Source organism: Myotis nattereri (genome assembly GCF_964212035.1).
Source record: "Myotis nattereri genome assembly, chromosome: 5".
NCBI lineage: Eukaryota > Metazoa > Chordata > Mammalia > Chiroptera > Vespertilionidae > Myotis > Myotis nattereri.
This window is the reverse complement of record NC_138080.1, coordinates 90031068-90048702: the sequence shown is the minus strand read 5'-3', so window position 1 is coordinate 90048702 and position 17635 is coordinate 90031068. Positions and strand designations below refer to the sequence as shown.

The 17635-nt window shown below is 56.2% G+C and overlaps 1 protein-coding gene across 1 annotated transcript in view; it reads right to left on the bottom strand.

Moving 5' to 3' along the window:
• SYNPO (synaptopodin) overlaps positions 1-16279 on the bottom strand; it is a gene marked incomplete at both ends in the record, with an annotated part of 35161 nt that extends 18882 nt beyond the window's left edge. Inside the window, one exon of the mRNA XM_081091017.1 lies at positions 15880-16279. Within this exon, the coding sequence (XP_080947143.1) occupies positions 15880-16279 (400 nt within the window). The remainder of the gene's footprint in view (positions 1-15879) is intronic.
• Between the last annotated feature and the right edge of the window lie 1356 nt (positions 16280-17635).

Here is a 17635-nt window from a genome sequence, read left to right as displayed (position 1 = left end):
AAAGTGCGAGTGAGCCAAGCATATGCACGTCTAGGGAAGGAGACCTGGCAGAGGGAACAGCTGGTGCTAAGGTCCTGGGGCAGGCTCACACCTGGCAGGTTTGAGGATGGTGCACGGAATGTGGAGGTGGGACACGGGTGAGGAAAACAGGTTCTCTAATGGCCCTTCTGCCTCTGCCCTTTGGGATCTCAGGGATCCCCTGCATTGCTGCCATTTGTGTACACACACACACACACACACACCGTGTAGCACAAGTATTCTCAGTGCTGGTGTGAGCTAGCCAGCAGCAGCACATGCTCCCCTGCACACGCCCGTGCACGGAGGTGCTGCTTGCTTCACCCCTGCACTACACGAAGCAGAGCATGCATGCACACACACACACACACACACACACACAGAACATAACCCACACATGATGTGTGCACACTGAGCACCCACAGGTGTGCACATGGGGACACACAGGTGCTCAGGTGGCAGACTGGCATGGATGCACATGCAGCAGGTGCACACCTTGTAGGAGGGCACAGGTGTCCCCCTCCTGCCGGACTGCCGTGTCCCCAGGTAAATGAGTTACCGGACAACCCCTGCCTGGAGGGCACATGCTACTGGAGATGGTGAGTGCTCCATGGGTGGTTTCAAATTCGATTCTCCAGCATGTCTGCGCCTCAACCGTGGTTTCCCTTTTCCAGGGGTGCACTAAAATCTGCCACCTCATGCTCAAACGTCCCTGTTGCTGTGGAGAATATCCCCTTTTCTAACACTACTGCAATCTAACGGACAAGCCATGTAACAAGCCTAGCACAGCACTGTAAATGTTACCAGCTGCTCCCAGCGTCATTGCTCATTGCACTCATCCCTGGCTTCCTCCCTTTAGGATGCTTGGGCAGCTGAAGAGGAGGAAAGGGCTGGACTGGGAGCTGCAGGCCTGGATTTAAGTCTCCAACTCATTGTGAGGCCTCAGGCAAGTGCCGTTCCCGACCCAGGCCAAATCAGAAGCCTGCAGAATCCATCAGGGAGTGTGCCCCAAATGCAGATTCCTCGGCTCCGCCCCAGACCCAGCACCACAGAACACGCATGTGAACAGCCTCCCTGAGGGGTTCTGACGTAGTCAGGTGGGGGACCACTGGGCTTTAGCGCCCACGATTTTATAAATGTGCTTGTAACAACACACTGGAAAATGCATAATGTTAACAAAAAATGCACTTGAGAAAATAGATTTTGTACATAACTATATCCACTAATTATATACTAGCCCTTCAACACGCACGACATTTTTATAGTTTTATAGCCCCGACACATCCGTCAGAGACGGAAGCAGAGCAGGAACTGTTCCAGTACTTCACAGACCAGAAAACTGACGCAGAGCAGGCCAAGGGCGCCTTGCAGAACGAAGGTCTCTGGCTCGGCCACGTGAGGTGTGCCCCCTCTGGCCTTATCACCTCATCCCGTGTGGTTCTGACTTCCTGCCCTGAGTGTATCTGCCCTTTCACTCCAGGCTTACACTGCACACACATGACTTCAACAACTCAAGGGTCTCGGAGAATGGGGCCACCTCACCCAGCTAACGTCCTTCCAGTCCTAAGGGCCTCCTCAGTGGGCAGTGCAGGGAGTTCCCAAAGCCCCAACTCCACACCTGCTGTTTGATCCAAAATGGTCCTTCTGTTCCAGCCAACCTGAGTTCCAGTCCAGGCGGAGCCGATCACTGGCTACGGTGAGTGTTAGCGAGCCTCGATATGCTGAGCCTCGGATTCCTCTTCTGTAAACGGGTCTCCTAATTCCTACCCTGCAGGGTGAGTGGGAGGACCGGGTCTCATATGTGCAAAGCACCCACGCTTCTGTGACGATGGAACTCCGCTAACTCACAGGCTAGTGCAGCGGTTCTCAACCTGTGGGTCGCGACCCCTTTGGGGGTCAAACGACCCTTACACAGGGGTCGCCTAAGACCATCGGAAAACACATATATAATTACATATTGTTTTTGTGATTAATCACTATGCTTTAATTATGTTCAATTTGTAACAATGAAAATACATCCTGCATATCAGATATTTACATGAAGATTCATAACAGTAGCAAAATTACAGTTATGAAGTAGCAACGAAAATAATTTTATGGTTGGGGGTCACCACAACAGGAGGAACTGTATTAAAGGGTCGCAGCATTAGGAAGGTTGAGAACCACTGGGCTAGTGTGAGCTGCTGGGAGGCAGGATTCTCTCTCATTCATCAGTGTGCCCACACCTACCATGTGTAATACACGCTCAATAAAAATGTGCTGATGCACGAAGACATGATATCGCCAAAGCCACTCTCTGCTAGTCCTAGCTTACCTCTCAGCTTGGGGGCTGGAGGCACAGCGCAGGGATGGTCAGGGCAGAAGGGAGGGGCTGTGGCTCCTGGGAAGTGCCCTGCACCTGCCAAGGCCCTGACGAGGGGAGGCCATGTCCGGGGAGCTCTGAACGTAATCCTGTTGACTCAGAGGCATAAATAATGCACCAGCATGTTCTCCTCCTGCCACTTGTTACGCTAAGAATAGCACCGGCTACCCTTTCAGGGATTCCACAGCGAAGAGAGCAGGACATCCAGTCGGGGACAAGCAGGGAAAGAGGTCGCCAGGCTGTGGACGGCCAAGCACCCTCCCTCCAAGCACCTTCCCTCCAAGCACCTCTTTCCACACCCGTGAGATGGAGGACCCCGAGGTCAGAGCTGAAAGGCTCCTAGAGGCTGGTGGTGAGGAGCGCTCAAGGGACGAGGGTGAGGCCTGAGGAGATGGAGCACCCCTCCCCCTTCTTCCACCAGAGCTGTTTTATCTTCCCCTCCCTCCCTCCCTCCCTCCCTCCCTCCTTCCCTCCCTCCCTCCCTCCCGGCTCCCATTCTAAAAAAGCCCAATCCTCTAACCTGCCCGCCACCTCCTCCCGTGCTCTGTGTTTCATAAGTAAAACTTTGGAGAGAGGAGAAGAGTCTATAGCTTTCAATGCTATTTTCTTTTCTGTTTAAATGACCGACCTAGCGTACACAGTAATTACTCAGGGGTGTTGTTAAATTGCGGATTCTGATTCGGGAGGTCTGGGGTGGGGCCTGACAGTCTGCGTTGCTAAGAAGCTTCTGGGTGATGCTGATACTACATCCATGGGCCAAACACTGAGTTAGAAAAACTAGAGTATTTCTCTTTAGAACAGATGGAGAAACTGAGGCCCAGGGAGGAAAAGGGATGTACCAAGAGCGCAGAGCAGAGCTGGGCTCAGAACACAGGCCTCCTGACGCCTCCTAGGGTTTTGTCCTAGTGCAGTGGTCGGCAAACTACGGCCCCTTGAGTGTGGCTCTTCCACAAAATACCAGGTGCTGGTGCGATTGGAACTTCATGGCCACACTCAAGGGGCCAAAGAGCCGCATGTGGCTCGCGAGCTGTGGTTTGCTGAACGCTGTTCTAGGGGGACTTTGGGGTTGAATGGGGGTGTCTGGAGTGGAATAAGGGACAGGCAGCAATTACAGGCAGCAGGAGTCGGTCAGGGACAGGCCTTCATTCCGCCAAAAGCTGAACCTCTGGGTCCACAGGCTCCCACACGAGTAAAAGGAAATAAGACTACAGCTCCGCCCAGGAGCAAACCCACGCCAGCCACCGGGCATTTGATGGACCAAACCCTCCAGGAAGGCAGGATGCAGCAGGTGGCCGTTAAAGTGCAAACCAGATCAATGGAGAGAAGAGCTGGGCCGAGCGAGCACTCCGCATGCAGTCGCGGGTGAAGGCTGGGGGGTGCAGAGGGGCACTCGGCAGCTCTATCAGGATGGGACGGACATCAAAGGAAAGAAGAAAAGAAAGGAGGCAAGACCAGCCTCCAGCCTCCCAAACCAGCACAAGGAGCAGCCCCTCCTTCCTAGGACGGCCTCAAACCCCTTCGCAGGCGCCAGGCCCGTTGTGGCAGCCCACTGCCCCCCTTCCTCCCCCCGCCGCTCCTCTCGGGGTGCTTCACCCTCCAGCCACACTGGCCCTCCTTCCAGTGCTCAGACGGGGACCAAGTATCTCTCACCCCAGGGCCTTTGCACTGGCTGCTGCTCTTGCCTGGACCCCTTTCTCCCCTCACCCTCTGTTGTCCCTTTCTGGTCTGTTTCCAGGTCTAGGGAGGGCTTGTCTGCCCTCGGAGGTCACATTCCTCTGCCACAGCACCCTCTGCCTCTCCTCCAAACTCCCACCAGGGTGGTAATTCCATCATTATTTGTTTTAGCATCAGTCTGCCTCGTCTGATCCTAAGCAGCCCCCATAGGGCAGGGACCTTGGGCGTCATTCTCTGATATGCCTCTGCCCCCACGCCATAGCTGGGGCTCAATAAATACTTGTTGACTGAATAAGGGAATAAATGAATAAAAACACTGCTCATATTACCACTGCAAAACCTTCACCTCTGTGGTTTCAAGTGACCTCGCTTACCCAGGAGAAGTTGTTCAGGACCTGGATTTGCAAGATTATCTGGGTACACAGCCCTCTGCCCGGCCACACTGCCGCTGAGCGGCCCGAGGTCACGTGGCCTCTCTGAAGGGGTCTCCAGCTCTGCTGGTGGGTCTGTGTGAGAGGCGGAATCGGAGAAAGCTGCTGAAAGCTGTAAACAGCTTTAGCTGGTGGCGTTACTCTGTCCTTGTTTGAGGCTTAGAGAGGGAAAGGGCCTCATTCAAGGCCAGACAGCCAGTGTGTGGTGATGCCAGGCCCCCCTGGCACAGCTTAAAGCCAACAGCTGAGATTCGGGCCCACCCAGGCTCGGTGAGGGCACCATCTGCCTGGAGGCTGGGCAGGGGTGGAGGAGGCAGAGGAGAGGGTGGCTGGGAGCATTCAGCCTCAGGCCCAGAGCCAGGGTGGGGTGGGTGCGGCCCCAGCGGGAACCCTGAGTGGGACCTGGCAGCTGGGCATGGGGGAGCCAACTGGCACAGGCTGGGTGGTAGCATGCTTGCTCTCCATGCGCGTGACAGTCTATTTTTTAATCAGCACCCTTCCCATCCCCCAACTCCATGTGCCCTCCCAACGGGCCCATAGCAGGAATCTTGGCTGAGACCAGGCCCCCCTTGGCGATGGGTGGTAGGGTCCCCACGTTCCACACCCCATAGCGCCCTTAAGTATTACGCAGCCAGGGTCAGGACAGAGACGCAGAGAATAAGGGCGCCTCCTGCTTATGACCTTGGGCCTGTCCCTGGACTCTCTGACCTCAGTTTCCCCCATGTGTACAGTGATGGGAGGCAGTCAGACTCCATGGGATCCAGCTTCACAGCACTAACGACGCCCACTCATCAGGCCCTGGCAGGGCCTCCCCTGCCCACATCCCTCCCAGGCGCACCTCACTCTCCCTGGCCTGCTCCTGAGGGAGGAGGGAAGGGGAGAGAGGCTGAGCGAGCTCAAGGGCCAAGCTCAGGCCCCAGACCTCAGACCCAGTGAGGCTTCTGCTAGGACCCGAGGGACAGAGGTGGTGAGGATCGAGGAGGAGTGCTGTGTGTTCTTAAGCAGGTAGCTTGGCCCCATGAGCCTCTGACACGTCATCTAAAGCAGGAGAGACTATGGGTGCAGTAGTAGCATATGGGCTCTGGGGCCAGGCTGCCTGGGTTTGAATCTGGCCACTTACCAGCTGTGTGACTTTGGGAGCTCCCTTACTCTCTCTGTGCCTCAGTTTCCCGTCTGTAAAAGGCTGATAATAATAGTACTTCACGCAGTTGTTGGCATGTAAAGAAATTGGAACACCCCTGGCACATAGTCAATGACCATAAACATGACAGCACTGGCCTTGTCTTCTGAACACTCTTCTTCTCTGAGATGTTATTCCAGAGGATAAATGCAAGTCTCGGCTCAGCCCGCTCTCCTGCCTGTGGGGCTCATCAGCCTGCCCCTTCGATAGCCCCTCCTGCTGACCCCATGTTTCTGGAGTCTGTCGAGCTCTTCCACCCCCACAGCCCCCACATATCCTTCTTAGCCCGTTTCATGGCAGCTCAGAACAGAGGCCTGAGTCTCAGAGGAAGCACAATAACTTGTCCAAGACCGCAAGCCAGTTAGCAAAGACGCGAGGTTCAGGCAGCCATTCCTGAAGCGCAGGTCAGGCCCTTTCCACTGGGCTGTGCCCATCCTCCCACCCTCAAAACCTGTTCCTGGCCAAACACCAAGGAGTAATTTAAACTGAGATATGAGTCCTGAGTGAGTGTCCATCTCCCCAAGGGCTTCCTATTTTAACAGAGATCAAGAGATGATAATACTACTATTTAATAAGTAATAGGGTGTGGTTTTTTAAGCAGTATTAGCTCATTTAATTTTCAGAGCAACAGTACAAGATAAGATCTATGATTGTTTCCATCTTATAGACAGAAAACAGAAGCCTGGAGAGGTTATATAACATGCTCCAGCTCTCCCAGCGACTCGGCTGGGAACCCAGGGCTCCAGCCACAGCATCTGCATCTGTGCGTTAGCCTCGCGGGAAGCCGGCAGTATGGGAGCAGATTGAATCTGGTCCGTCGGTAGCAGCCCTGGGCCGCAGGCAGGGTAGTGCAGGGTCACCCACTGGTATGCAATACTGCCTCACCAAGTGGAAAAGATGAAGCGAGGATGGTGGAATTTCAGGCAGTGGCCAGTTGGTAAAGATTTCATTCTGGAGAGAGAGGGCTTTTGTAAGCCTCTGGAATTACAGGGCCGGGAGGCTGTCCCCACACTGACTCCTCCTCCGGGACAGTTCACAAAGGACTCTGAGCTCACACACACACTGGGCGAACTCAGCAGAGCCCAGCCACCCGTCTGACCAGGTCACAGGTCCCAGGCTCCTTCGGGCGGGTCTGCAGTCCGAAGCCCCGAAGCCCGGAGCGATGAAGGCATTTTCACAGCCATAGCCGTTGTCCCGCCCCCTCATACCTGCAGTTCCTGCTTCGACCTTTCACCATCCTCAGAAACACTTTCCTCCCGACCAAATCCCTCCCATTCTTCTAGACCTGAGTTCTGGTCATGAGCCAGCCATGACCACACCTTCAGATAACATTCAGGCCTCTGCTCCAATGCCCCTCCAGAGAGAGCCCTTCCCTAACCACCGACACAACGTAGCCCCTCTCCATCTTAGCGGCATCGCCTACAGTTCACGGTGCCACTTGTATCTCTCTGGAATCACCTTGCTGATGTCTTTGCTTCGCTTTTTCTTAACTATCTACCCAATTAACATGTAGCTTCTTGAGGGCAGGGGCCTGACTGCAACTCCAATGCCTGCCTAAAGGTCCCCCCTCCTCCCCTGCAACCCCAGAAGCCAGGGACACTGAGCTCCATAGAGAGCAAGGGATTCACCCAAGGTCACACAGCAAGCAAGTGGCTAGCACCTAGGTTGCTGCACTGCAGCCTGTCCCCATCCCCACCCCAGTCGACTCTGCGGGCTTATCTTGTCCCTGCTGCCACACTACCTTGGGGGCCAGGGCCGGCAAGTCCTCCACAACAGCACCCCTCCACTTCCCCAGGGGCCCACAGTGCCCCAGTCTGGGCCCTGCCTGCTTCCCCCTCAGTCCCTCCCTTCCTGGCATCAGCCGCTCCGATGAGCTCATGTCTGGAAGCCTGGGAGCTGCTCTGAAGGAAAAGGTGCCTCCCAGGCCAGGCCCCGAGGCCTGGAGGTGTGTTGGGCCTGTGGGATGACAGCCCTGGCAGGTGGAGGGAGCGTGCTGACCCTGCCCAGCCTACCTCCCAGAGCTGTGACGTGGGCTCAGGGGGATACAGGCTCAGGGGGATGGATGCCAGGTCTGGGGGATGCATGTCAACCATGGAGCCAGTCCGGTGGGGGGGGGGGGGGGGGGGTGGGGGGTGAAGAGGAGATAGAGAGAAGGCTCCTCTGCCATGTGTGCCCCCTCCCACTTATCAAGAAGCAGCTCTGGCCTGGCAAGTGGCTCAGTTGGTTGGAGCATCATCCTTTGCACCAAAAGGTCACAGGTCCGATTCCTGGTCAGAGCACATGCCCAGGTTCTGGTTCCATCCCGCATCAGGGTGCATGCAGGAGACAACAAATAAATGTTTCTCTCTCCCATTGATGTTTCTCTCTCTCTCCCTCTCCTTTCCTCTCTCTCTAAAATCAATAAAAACATTTGTTTAAAAAGAGTAATTAAAAAAAAAAAAGCAGCAACTCTGTTCCAAGGAAAGGCAGCTCTGCTGCCTTCTACTCACAGAATCACCCTGGGCAAATCTCTTCCCCTCTCCAGCCTCAGTCTCCGCAACTCTAAAATGGGGAGATTAGGTAAAATGATGACTGAAGGGGCTAGGGATCAGTTGGGAACCAGGCACCTTGATTGTCACAGGGTCTTTTTCTTTCTTTTTTTAAAAAATATTTTTATTGATTTTCAGGGAGGAAGGGAGAGGGAGAGAGAAATAGAAACATCAATGATGAGAGACAATCATTGATCCGATGCCTCCTGCACGCCCCCTACTGAGGATCAAGCCCACAACCTGGGCATGTGCCCTTGACCGGAATCAGATCCAGGACCTCAGTCCTCAGGCTGGCGATCTAGCCACTGAGCCAAACCAGCTAGGGCAGGGTCTTTTTCCTTTTGTTCACCTTAGGGCAGTGGTTCTCAACCTCGGCTGCACATTAGAATCACCTGGGAATCTTTTTAAAATCCTGATTTCTGGGCCTCATCCTCCGGAAATTCTGTTTCTTTGTTACTAATGTTGTGGCCCCACCCCATAGCAAAGAAACAGAATTTCCGGAGGATGGGGCCCAGAAATCAGGATTTTAAAAAGATTCCCAGGTGATTCTAATGTGCAGCCAACGTTGAGAACCACTGCCTTAGGGGAAGGGCAACAGCTAACAAGGGAGGGAAGGAGTGAAAGGCTTATTTTAACCATGTAAATGCTGATTCCAACCACAGCTTAATTTGGGTACTAGTCTGGGAGATGGGGTGGCTGGCCTAGGGCCTGCAAAGTGGGGGTCGGCCTGAAAAGTGGTGAGTGGGAGCCAGGTGGGAAGTTCTCTGAGCATCAAATTAAGTGATCCTAGTCCATTCCCCTCACTGGGGAAACTGAGGCCGAGAGGAGGACGAGCCAGCCCAAGATCTCACACGGAGACAGAGGCAGGGGACCCGCCTCAAGCAGCAGGCCATCTTCACTCCCCTAAGGGGCCAGTCCACTGCCTGAGGTACAGGGTACATAGTTTGTGGGGGGGCTCTGGCCCAGCACAGGATGGGGGCCAGGCCTCGGGTTGGTGACAGGCAGGCTGGCACCAGTAAAGACTCCAGTCCCTCACCCCAGCGTCCCCTTGTCCCTCTGGCCAGCATCCTGTCTCAGCCGACTCCTTGCAACACGGCAGGGGTGGGGCACGCTCCGACCACCCCTACAGCCACCACCAGCACTGCAGTTGTCCCCTTGGGGCCCCCTTCCCACCCTCTCCCTGGGAGCCAGCGGGGGCAGGGGTCTCGCCCCAAGATCACACAGCAAGTGGGTTCATTCCAGTGCCACCTGCCACTCGGGACAGGGTGGGAGCGGGGCGGGTGCTGCTTCCCTGCTCACTCCTGTCCCTGTGGACAACCCGGACAGCGAGCACGGCGGGTGGGGGTGTCTTGTCAGGGCCCTGAATGGGGCCCCGCGAGGGCCCCCGTGTTCGCGTGGCAAATGGAGCAAGAGTCGTGATGTTGTGAGCATTAGACGTGGAGCCATAGGACAGTCCCCGCTCTCCCCTAGGAGCTCAGGATAGGCCTCGATTTCCCCGATTTCCCGGGTGGGGCTCGGGCCGGGGTCCCCGCCGTCAGACAACTCAGTCCTGCGTGCCTCGCCCGCACAGCCCGAAGCCCGCGCCAGCTGCCCCGCCCGCGGGAAGGGGGGCCGCGGCTGAGCACACGCCGTTCCGCGGCCCCGCAGGCGCCCATGTCAACCCCGGGCAGAGTCCAGCCTTCCCCGAGCGGCTGGGGCGCGCAGACCTCCGGCGGCGGCCCACCCGTGGGACCGGGGCGCGGGCTGGGGCTGGAGGGCTGGGCGCCCACGCTGCCCGGGGAGAGGCTTCCCGGAGCTGCTCCGGAGCCTGGAGGTCCTCCGGCCCGCCCTCCGCCGCACGTGCAGACGGGGAAACTGAGGCCCCGAGTGCAGCAGCCCCTTGGCCAGGTCGCCCCGCTGGGGAGCCTGGAGCCGAGAGGTGCCACCTCCATCCGGGCGGCGCCCGACCGCACAGGTGGGAAGGGCGAGGTGCGCTGGGTGCGCGCACCCCTGCCAGCCGGCTCCCCTCACTCACCTCCAGCCTCCGCGTCCCCGGCTCACGGGCGCCTCCACTCTGCGCACCTGGCCGCGTCCGTCAGGCCGCCCCGCCCCGAGACCCTCGCCCCTCCCGCCCGGGCGCCCCTTCCCCGGCCGCCGCCGCCGCAGCCACCGCCACCGACTAGCGGGCGGCTCGGGACCGGAGCCGGAGGGCTGGACGGGCGGGGAGCCGCGCTCCTGCAGGCCGCTCCCCCGGGCCCTAGCGCCGCCCCTCGCCCGCCCGCCCCGCCCTCCGAGGTGCGACGTTCCCCCACCCCCACCCCCACGGGGTCCGGTCCCGGGTCCCCCAATCTCTCCATCTTTCCTCCCCCTTTGCCTCACTCTCTGCGTCTGGTTGTCTGCCTCCGTTTCCTCCTCCTGTTCACATCTCTAGGTCACCCCTTCTGCTTTCTGTTCCACTAGTTTCTTCAAGACTTTCCACCTATCTCCACCTTTTCTCTCTGTCCTCGCCATACCCCCACCCCCACTTAAATCTGTCTGTGATTCTCTCCCCATAACTAGCGCCGCCGCCCTCTCCCCCACGTTCAGACCGGGTGCAGGACCCTCTGCAGCCACCTCCTCCCCTCAGCCCCAGTGACTAGACTAGAACGTAGGGAGATGAGAACCGAGGGAGGCTGTCAACCCCCCCCCCCCTTCCCTGCAGCCTGGGGCTGTCCCCTGACTTAACCAGTGGGCTGTGCCTCTTGGGCTTCAGCTCCCCATCTTCTCTTGAACTAAACTCCACTGGGACTGAGCCCAGCAGAGCCCGGCAGGCAGCGGTCAGTGCGATGGGAATCACATGGGATGCTGCTAAAAGTCCAGAGTCCCACATTCTGGTGGCCCTGCCCAGGGAAGGGGAGACGTGCTACGGGGCTGGGAAACAGGCCTGAGAGCAAGCACCCTTCACTCTCCCAACAATTTTGACACAAAACCACACGTGGAAAGATGCTGGCCTGGGTTTCCACCGAAGTTTCCCTGGGTTCCAAGTACCCCAGCCCTTCAACCAGGGTGGTTCCACTTTCATTTGTCTTTTATGTCCAGTTCTTTCTGTGCTTAGATTTCTGCTAAAGGAAGTCAGAAACGAGCTGCTGGGTACCCAAACACGGAGCTGCAGGTGGCCTGCTTTGGGGACGTTCCCTGGCCCCAGGGGGCGGGCTCAGAGTGCTGGTCAGGTGACAGATGACAAGCCCTCCCTGGCCGCTCTGCCTCCTGGGTCACAGAGAATCCCCCCAACACCGTGGGTGCTCTTGTGCTGGGCCTGCCCCAGGTGGGGGTGGGAGGCACAGAGGGGCCCTGGAGATTGGCATGAGGCAGGGTGTGTTGCCTGCCCTGTGAGTGTGTGTGCGAAGAAAGTGGCTACAGCCCAGCCTGTGGGAAACCAGGAAACAAACTGTGTGGGTGAGAGAGAGAGGAGAGAAAGGCTAGGATTACTGTGTGGGTGGGTATGAAAGAGAAAGAGATGGGGAAAGGAAGGAGGGCAGAAAGTGGTTCGTTCTGTACGTAGGTGTGTGACAGTGGGCGTGCAAGAGTGGATATGCCTGTAAAAGAAAATGTGTGCATATGTAAGAGAGATTTCAAAGTGTAGGTGTGTGAGCAAGAGAAAATGGAGAAAAGACCATGATTTCACCTGTATCTAAGGGAGGGAATCTGTGTGCTTATATGTTTCAGGTGGCACTATAGTTATGTATGCAAATCTGATACGTGTGAAAGGCATGTATGGGTCAGGGGGGGTTGTGGGAGGGTGTTTATGGATGTATACCCCATGCATGGGTGTGTGGGTGCCTGAGGGCATGCACGTATGCACATGTGTGCATGTGTGTGCAGATGTGAGTATACACACGTTTGCATAACAACGTGATGTGTATACACTATGCATGTTTACATGCATGTTTGTGTGTGTGTGTACATGTGAGGTATACATGAACCAGTGAGCCCTGCTCCTACACCATCACCCTCCTATTACTGTCCCTGTAGAGTTGGGGAGTAGGAGGAGCAGTGGGTGGCGCCCTGCCTCTCTGACTGCCCTCTCTCTCCAGGACTGAGGAGCAGGGGCCATGTCCTTGGCCAGTGACCACCGTCAGCTCTTATCATGGGCACGGATTCCTCTGCCTCCTCTAGATAGACATGGCCAGGGGCCGGGCTCATCTGACAACCCAGATCCACCCCAGAAGCTCAGGCAGTGTCCCTCCAGATACCCCAAACCCCCAATACCAAGCGGCCTGGAGAGGAGGGGAAGTCACCTTCCCAAAGCCACGAGTGAGGTCAGCGTGAATCCTACGCCTTCCTGAGTGTCTCCATGGGGGAAGAAGATGGCTTCACAGAACCCCCTGCCACCCGCCGAGCCTGAGCAACCTTTTCCCAGCCCCAGTGGGTGGAAGAACTCAGCCTGCTGCCTCAGCTCCATGGAGACAAGGCAGTACAGAGGGTAGTGGAAAGCATGGACCACACCTCCCAGGGTTCAACTCTTAGCTCCTCCAGCCTCAGGCCTGAGACTTGGCTTTAGTTTCCTTATCTATGAAGCAGAAATAAGAAACGTATGAACTTCTTAGGGTTATTTAGAGGATGAAATGAAGTAAGCCATACACTCGTTTTGCCTTGGTTTCCTCATCTGTGAAACAGATTTAAAAAAAAAGTATGAATTTTCTAGGGTTAATTAGAGGATGAAATGAAGTAACCCATGCAAAGCATTTAGCACAGAGCCTGGCGGCTGAGCTGGGAGGAGGAAGCCCTGGGTTCTAGCTCTAGCTTTGCCACCGACTTACTGTGTGACTTTGAACAAGTTGACTGCCATCTCTGGGCTTCAGAGTCTCCACAGTGATCTCAATGAGTCCTTCCTGTTATGACCAGCTGAGACTTTGCAGAGAGGACATTCTCTGGGCCTCATGGGGCTCTCTTGGTGAGCTGTGGACTAAGGAGTGCGGGCTGAGGCCTAATAATGAGCCCCATGACACTTTCCTTCCCTCGTATATTCTCCCCAGTTGGCAGCAGCTGGTGGCAGGGAACTTGAACTGCTGCCCACCTCATCTGTCTGTACCCCCTGACTCTCCAGCCGGCCAAGGACCCCATTCTGCCCTGCTCAGCTGGTACTCAGGCCTTAGAGCAATGGCACTGGTACCCACCCATCCAAGTGGTGGGTACCCGAGGCAGAAGATGTCATGACCCATACTTAAAGCTGTCAAGAGAGGCAGTTATAATTGTGGAAGGACGGGTGTAATTGTCTGAAGATGCTTACAGTCCTCTAGGGGGACGGGAGGAAGCTTTAAAAGGAAGCCCTAATCCACTAATAACCTGGCAGGTCCATTGGCCTCTTCCCTCCGGCTCTCCGGGCAGAGAGGAGGGACTCTGACCACTCCCCTCCCCAAGGGAGCAGAAGGCCAGTGTGGCTCTGGCCCCAGAGCACCCGATTTCTACTCTCCTGCAAGAGCCAGCCCCCTTCCTGCCTCCACCTCTGAGAAGTCTTCCCTGCCATTCCATCCTCCTGAGGTCACTCTGCCTCCTGTCTCTAGAAATGTTCAGGGCAGAACTGGAGGACCATCTGGCTGGGTGTTTAAGAGAGGAATGAACTAGACTGTGAGGCAAGAGCACGCTCTTGGTCTCAGCTCCAACACGGATTTGGTGACCTTGAGCAGAGGACCTCAGTCTCCGAGCCTCAGTTGCCTCACCTGTACAATGGGAACATTCGTACATTCGTGCCCTGAGAGGCTGTAGTGAGATCAATGAGGAGGAGACACTAAAGATCTAGCTCCATACGAGAAGACGATCTGTCTGCGCAGGGAGAGGAAACAGCACATGAGGCAGCTCGCTGGCCGCCCCGGCTGCGTTCGTGAGACCTGTCCCCTTAGGTCGCCCTGAGAACTGGCTGGGGGTCCAGGTCCCACAGACATCCATGGGAAGGTGCCAAGCTCCAGGATTCATTAATATAGTCCCTTCTTCTCCCTTCTCCTTCTACGGTCTCTTCCACTCCAGGTGTCAGCAGACCACACTTCTCCCTTATAAATCCAGAATACAGTGGTGGCCCCGGCCAAAGCCCCTTATTAAAAAAAAAAAAAAAAAAAAAGCTGTGATTGGATCATGGCTTAGCGGCTTGCTAGCCATGAATCGAGGACAAACCACATATGTTCTCTGATCCTCAGCCTTCTCACGTGTGTCTGGGAGAGAATAACAGAAGGTCCCTCCTGGGATCCTTATGAGAAGAAATGAAATGACATGTGTAAAGCTCTTAGCACCGTGGGCCTGGCACAGAGGGCTTAACAAGTAATGGCTGTTGTATTGTTGAGCAGATGATGGGCATTTTAACGATTAACATCTTTACATGCTTTTCTAGGTTACTCTAACATTTCTAGAACCTTGCCCCATCTGAGATCACTGTCGCTCACAACCGCTCTATGAAGTAGATAGGGCTCATATTTTTATTCACTTTCACAGATGAAGAACCCGAGGCTCACCCAGGGGCAGGGATTGGCTGGGGTTTGGCTAGTCGGTCCCAGAACCAGCACCCGTGTCTCCTGGCCCCCAGCCCTGGTCTGTGAGAGGGAAGGAAGCAAGTCCCGGGCTTGCAGGCTTCAGGGGGACTGAATGTGGGCTGACGCTGGTGTGAGGGCCCACCTGCAAGTTCAAGGCTGCGGGGCCCTCCTCCTTCCTGCCCCGGATGCATTGACAGCCCCTCGCTGTGGACCCAAGTGTGGGAGGTGGTGGGGGGTGGCCATGGGGGTGGGTGATCAGAGCCCGGAAAGAATTATTTCAGAAAAAAGAGTGGGCAGGATGGCTGGTGAGATGCCAACCGGGGCGTCAGCAACGCCCGCAGAGAAATGAAGTGTTCTTTCAGTTTTCTGACGCACAAGCCCTCCTGGGCCTGAGCGAGCGCGGCCCAGTTTGCGTCCTCCCCATCTGGACCCACTTCAGCGTTTCCATGGGCCAGCGGGCGGTGGAGGTGATTCAGTGTCGATTTCCCTGACCCGCCCTGCTCTGAGGATGCCTGCCGCCTGGTATCGCCCTTCCTGCCTTCCTTCCTTCTGTGCGGGCAGCTCGCACGCACGGAGCTCTCCCCCACCCCTGTGGTTGGGTCCTCACCACAGCCCAGGTGATGCGGGTGCTGCCTCTGACCTCTCTACCAGAGGGACAACGGAGGCCTGGGTGAGGAGTGTGCGTCCGGCTGGGCCACCGACAGGCTGAGTGACCTGGTCCTTAGCTTCCTCACTCTGGGCCTCAGGTGTCCCCCACCCCCCACCCCCACCCTCCGTAAGATTAGGAGGTCAGACTAGATCAGTCTTCAGTCTCCACCTCATAAGCTCCGTGAGGGGCAGCAACCACACCTGTTTTGCCCAGTGCTGGGTCCCCAGCACCCTTGGGTAGCCGGCACTCAGTACCTTCAACCAGGCAGTCCCGCCCCATCCGCTGTTCACACTCCCCAGTCATTTATTAGCACCAACGACTAAAGGGCAGACAAAGGTTTTCAACCAAGCGCGCTAGCACAGCTTTCTCTCACCGCCTTTTCGCGGGCCCCCTTTAGCAGAGAGATGGCCCTAGATGTGGGACAGCTGGAGTTGCACGCAGCTCACAGCCTCCCCGTGGTCTCCACAGCCGTCAATCTGGGCGTGCCCGTGGCCTGTGATGGGCTGTAATGCATCATGGGAAAATATGGTCAAAAGCCCCTGTGTTAAGTCCTGAGCTTACCTGGTTTCTGGGGAATCCTGGGCCCAGGGCTGGGGCTGGGGCTGGCTGTCATCACTTGCCGGGCCTTCACCACGTCCCAGTCCTGGCTGGCCCTGTCGTCATGCTGGGGGTCCCTGTGTGCCTCCCTGGAGAAGCTGGGTGGCTGGAGGCCCAGGGCCTTGGGCAGCTCCGGTGCCCCTGGGGTGGCTCTGTAGATGGAGTTGTCCCCATGCCTGCTGGCCACCCTGTCCTCTTCCAAGTCCGCGAGCCCTGCCTCTCCCTGCAGGCTCTCCTCGCCACCGCTCTCCTCAGCCTCCAAGGCCAGGCACCTGTAGCTCCCATCCGGGATCCGGAAGGCGCAGGGGGCAGGCCGGCTTTCGCTGGGTCCGAGGGGTGGGGGTGGCAGGTGGGGGCCCAGCATGGTGCCGCCTCCGCAGTGATGCAGGCCACCTGTGGGAGCCTCTCCGGGCCTCCTCTGCAGCTTTAACTTCCTCCAGCCACGCACCGAGCTGGGCGGGGTCCCACGGCCGGCCTTCCTGGGCTGGGTGGGGTGGTGGGCCCCGCGCTCTCCTTCTTAACCCGTCTCTGGTCAGGGAGGCCCCCACTTCAAGATGATCTGTCTGCGCAGGGAGAGGAAACAGCACATGAGGCGCTCGCTGGCCGCTCCGGCTGAGGTCGTGAGCCTGTCCCCCTGGGTCGCCCTGAGAACGGGCTGGGGGTCCAGCTCCCACACACGTCCATGGGAAAGTGCCAAGCTCCAGGCACTCCACATCCCCACTTGTTGCCATATCCTTCTGCCATTTGACACTTTATTTGCTTAATGTTTTTCTGTAAATCAACTTTATATAACTTCTATTACTTTGGACTTAAGCAATCATTGCAGGAAAACCACAAGTATGTTGGGCTAAGTCATTTCCCCCCATACACATTAAATAAATATCTAGTTATTTAACAATACTTAGCTGGGCACCCCCGAGAAAGAATTCTCTCACGTCCACCAAAGGTACCTATGCCACAGGAATCACAGAAACGGTGGACAGAGGGCGCAAGGCTGGGGACAGGGACCCCTGAGAAGGCTGTGCACCAAGGGAGACGGTGCAGTGATGTGCTTACATGACAGGCTTTCAGCTGGAACCCCAGCTCTGCCACTTGCTCACATGATGGGCAGCAAGTCACTTGACCTCTCTGAGCCTCAGCTTCCCCATCTGTGAAATGGGAACTATCATATCTCCAACATAGTGTTGCATGAAAGATTAAGTGAGCCCAGCCGGTGTGGCTCAGTAGTTGAGCATCGACCTATGAACCAGGAGGTCACGATTCGATTCCCAGTCAGGGCACATGCTTGGGTTGCGAGTTCTATACCCAGTAGGGGGGCATGCAGGAGGCAGCCGATCAATGATTCTCTCTCATCATTGATGTTTCTATCTTGCTCCCTCTTCCTTCCTCTCTGAAATCAATAAAAATATATTTTTAAAAAATATTAAGTGAGAAAATGCATGCGGAGGACTTAGCACAGTTTCTGAGATGCAACTTAATACATGTTGGCTAGTTCTTCATCCCACAAAAGATTTCTTGAGTTCCTATCACATTTCAGACACTATAAAAGGTCTGGGGGATACGGTGGAGATAAAAAAGATATGGTAGTCTGGCTCATGAAGCCTTAAAATCCGGTGGTGGTGGGAGCTGTGGATGATAATAGGGAATAATAATAACAGCACGATGATTTAGAAATGTTAACTATGATGATTACACAGGAGAGAGGGGATGGAGGCTGCCT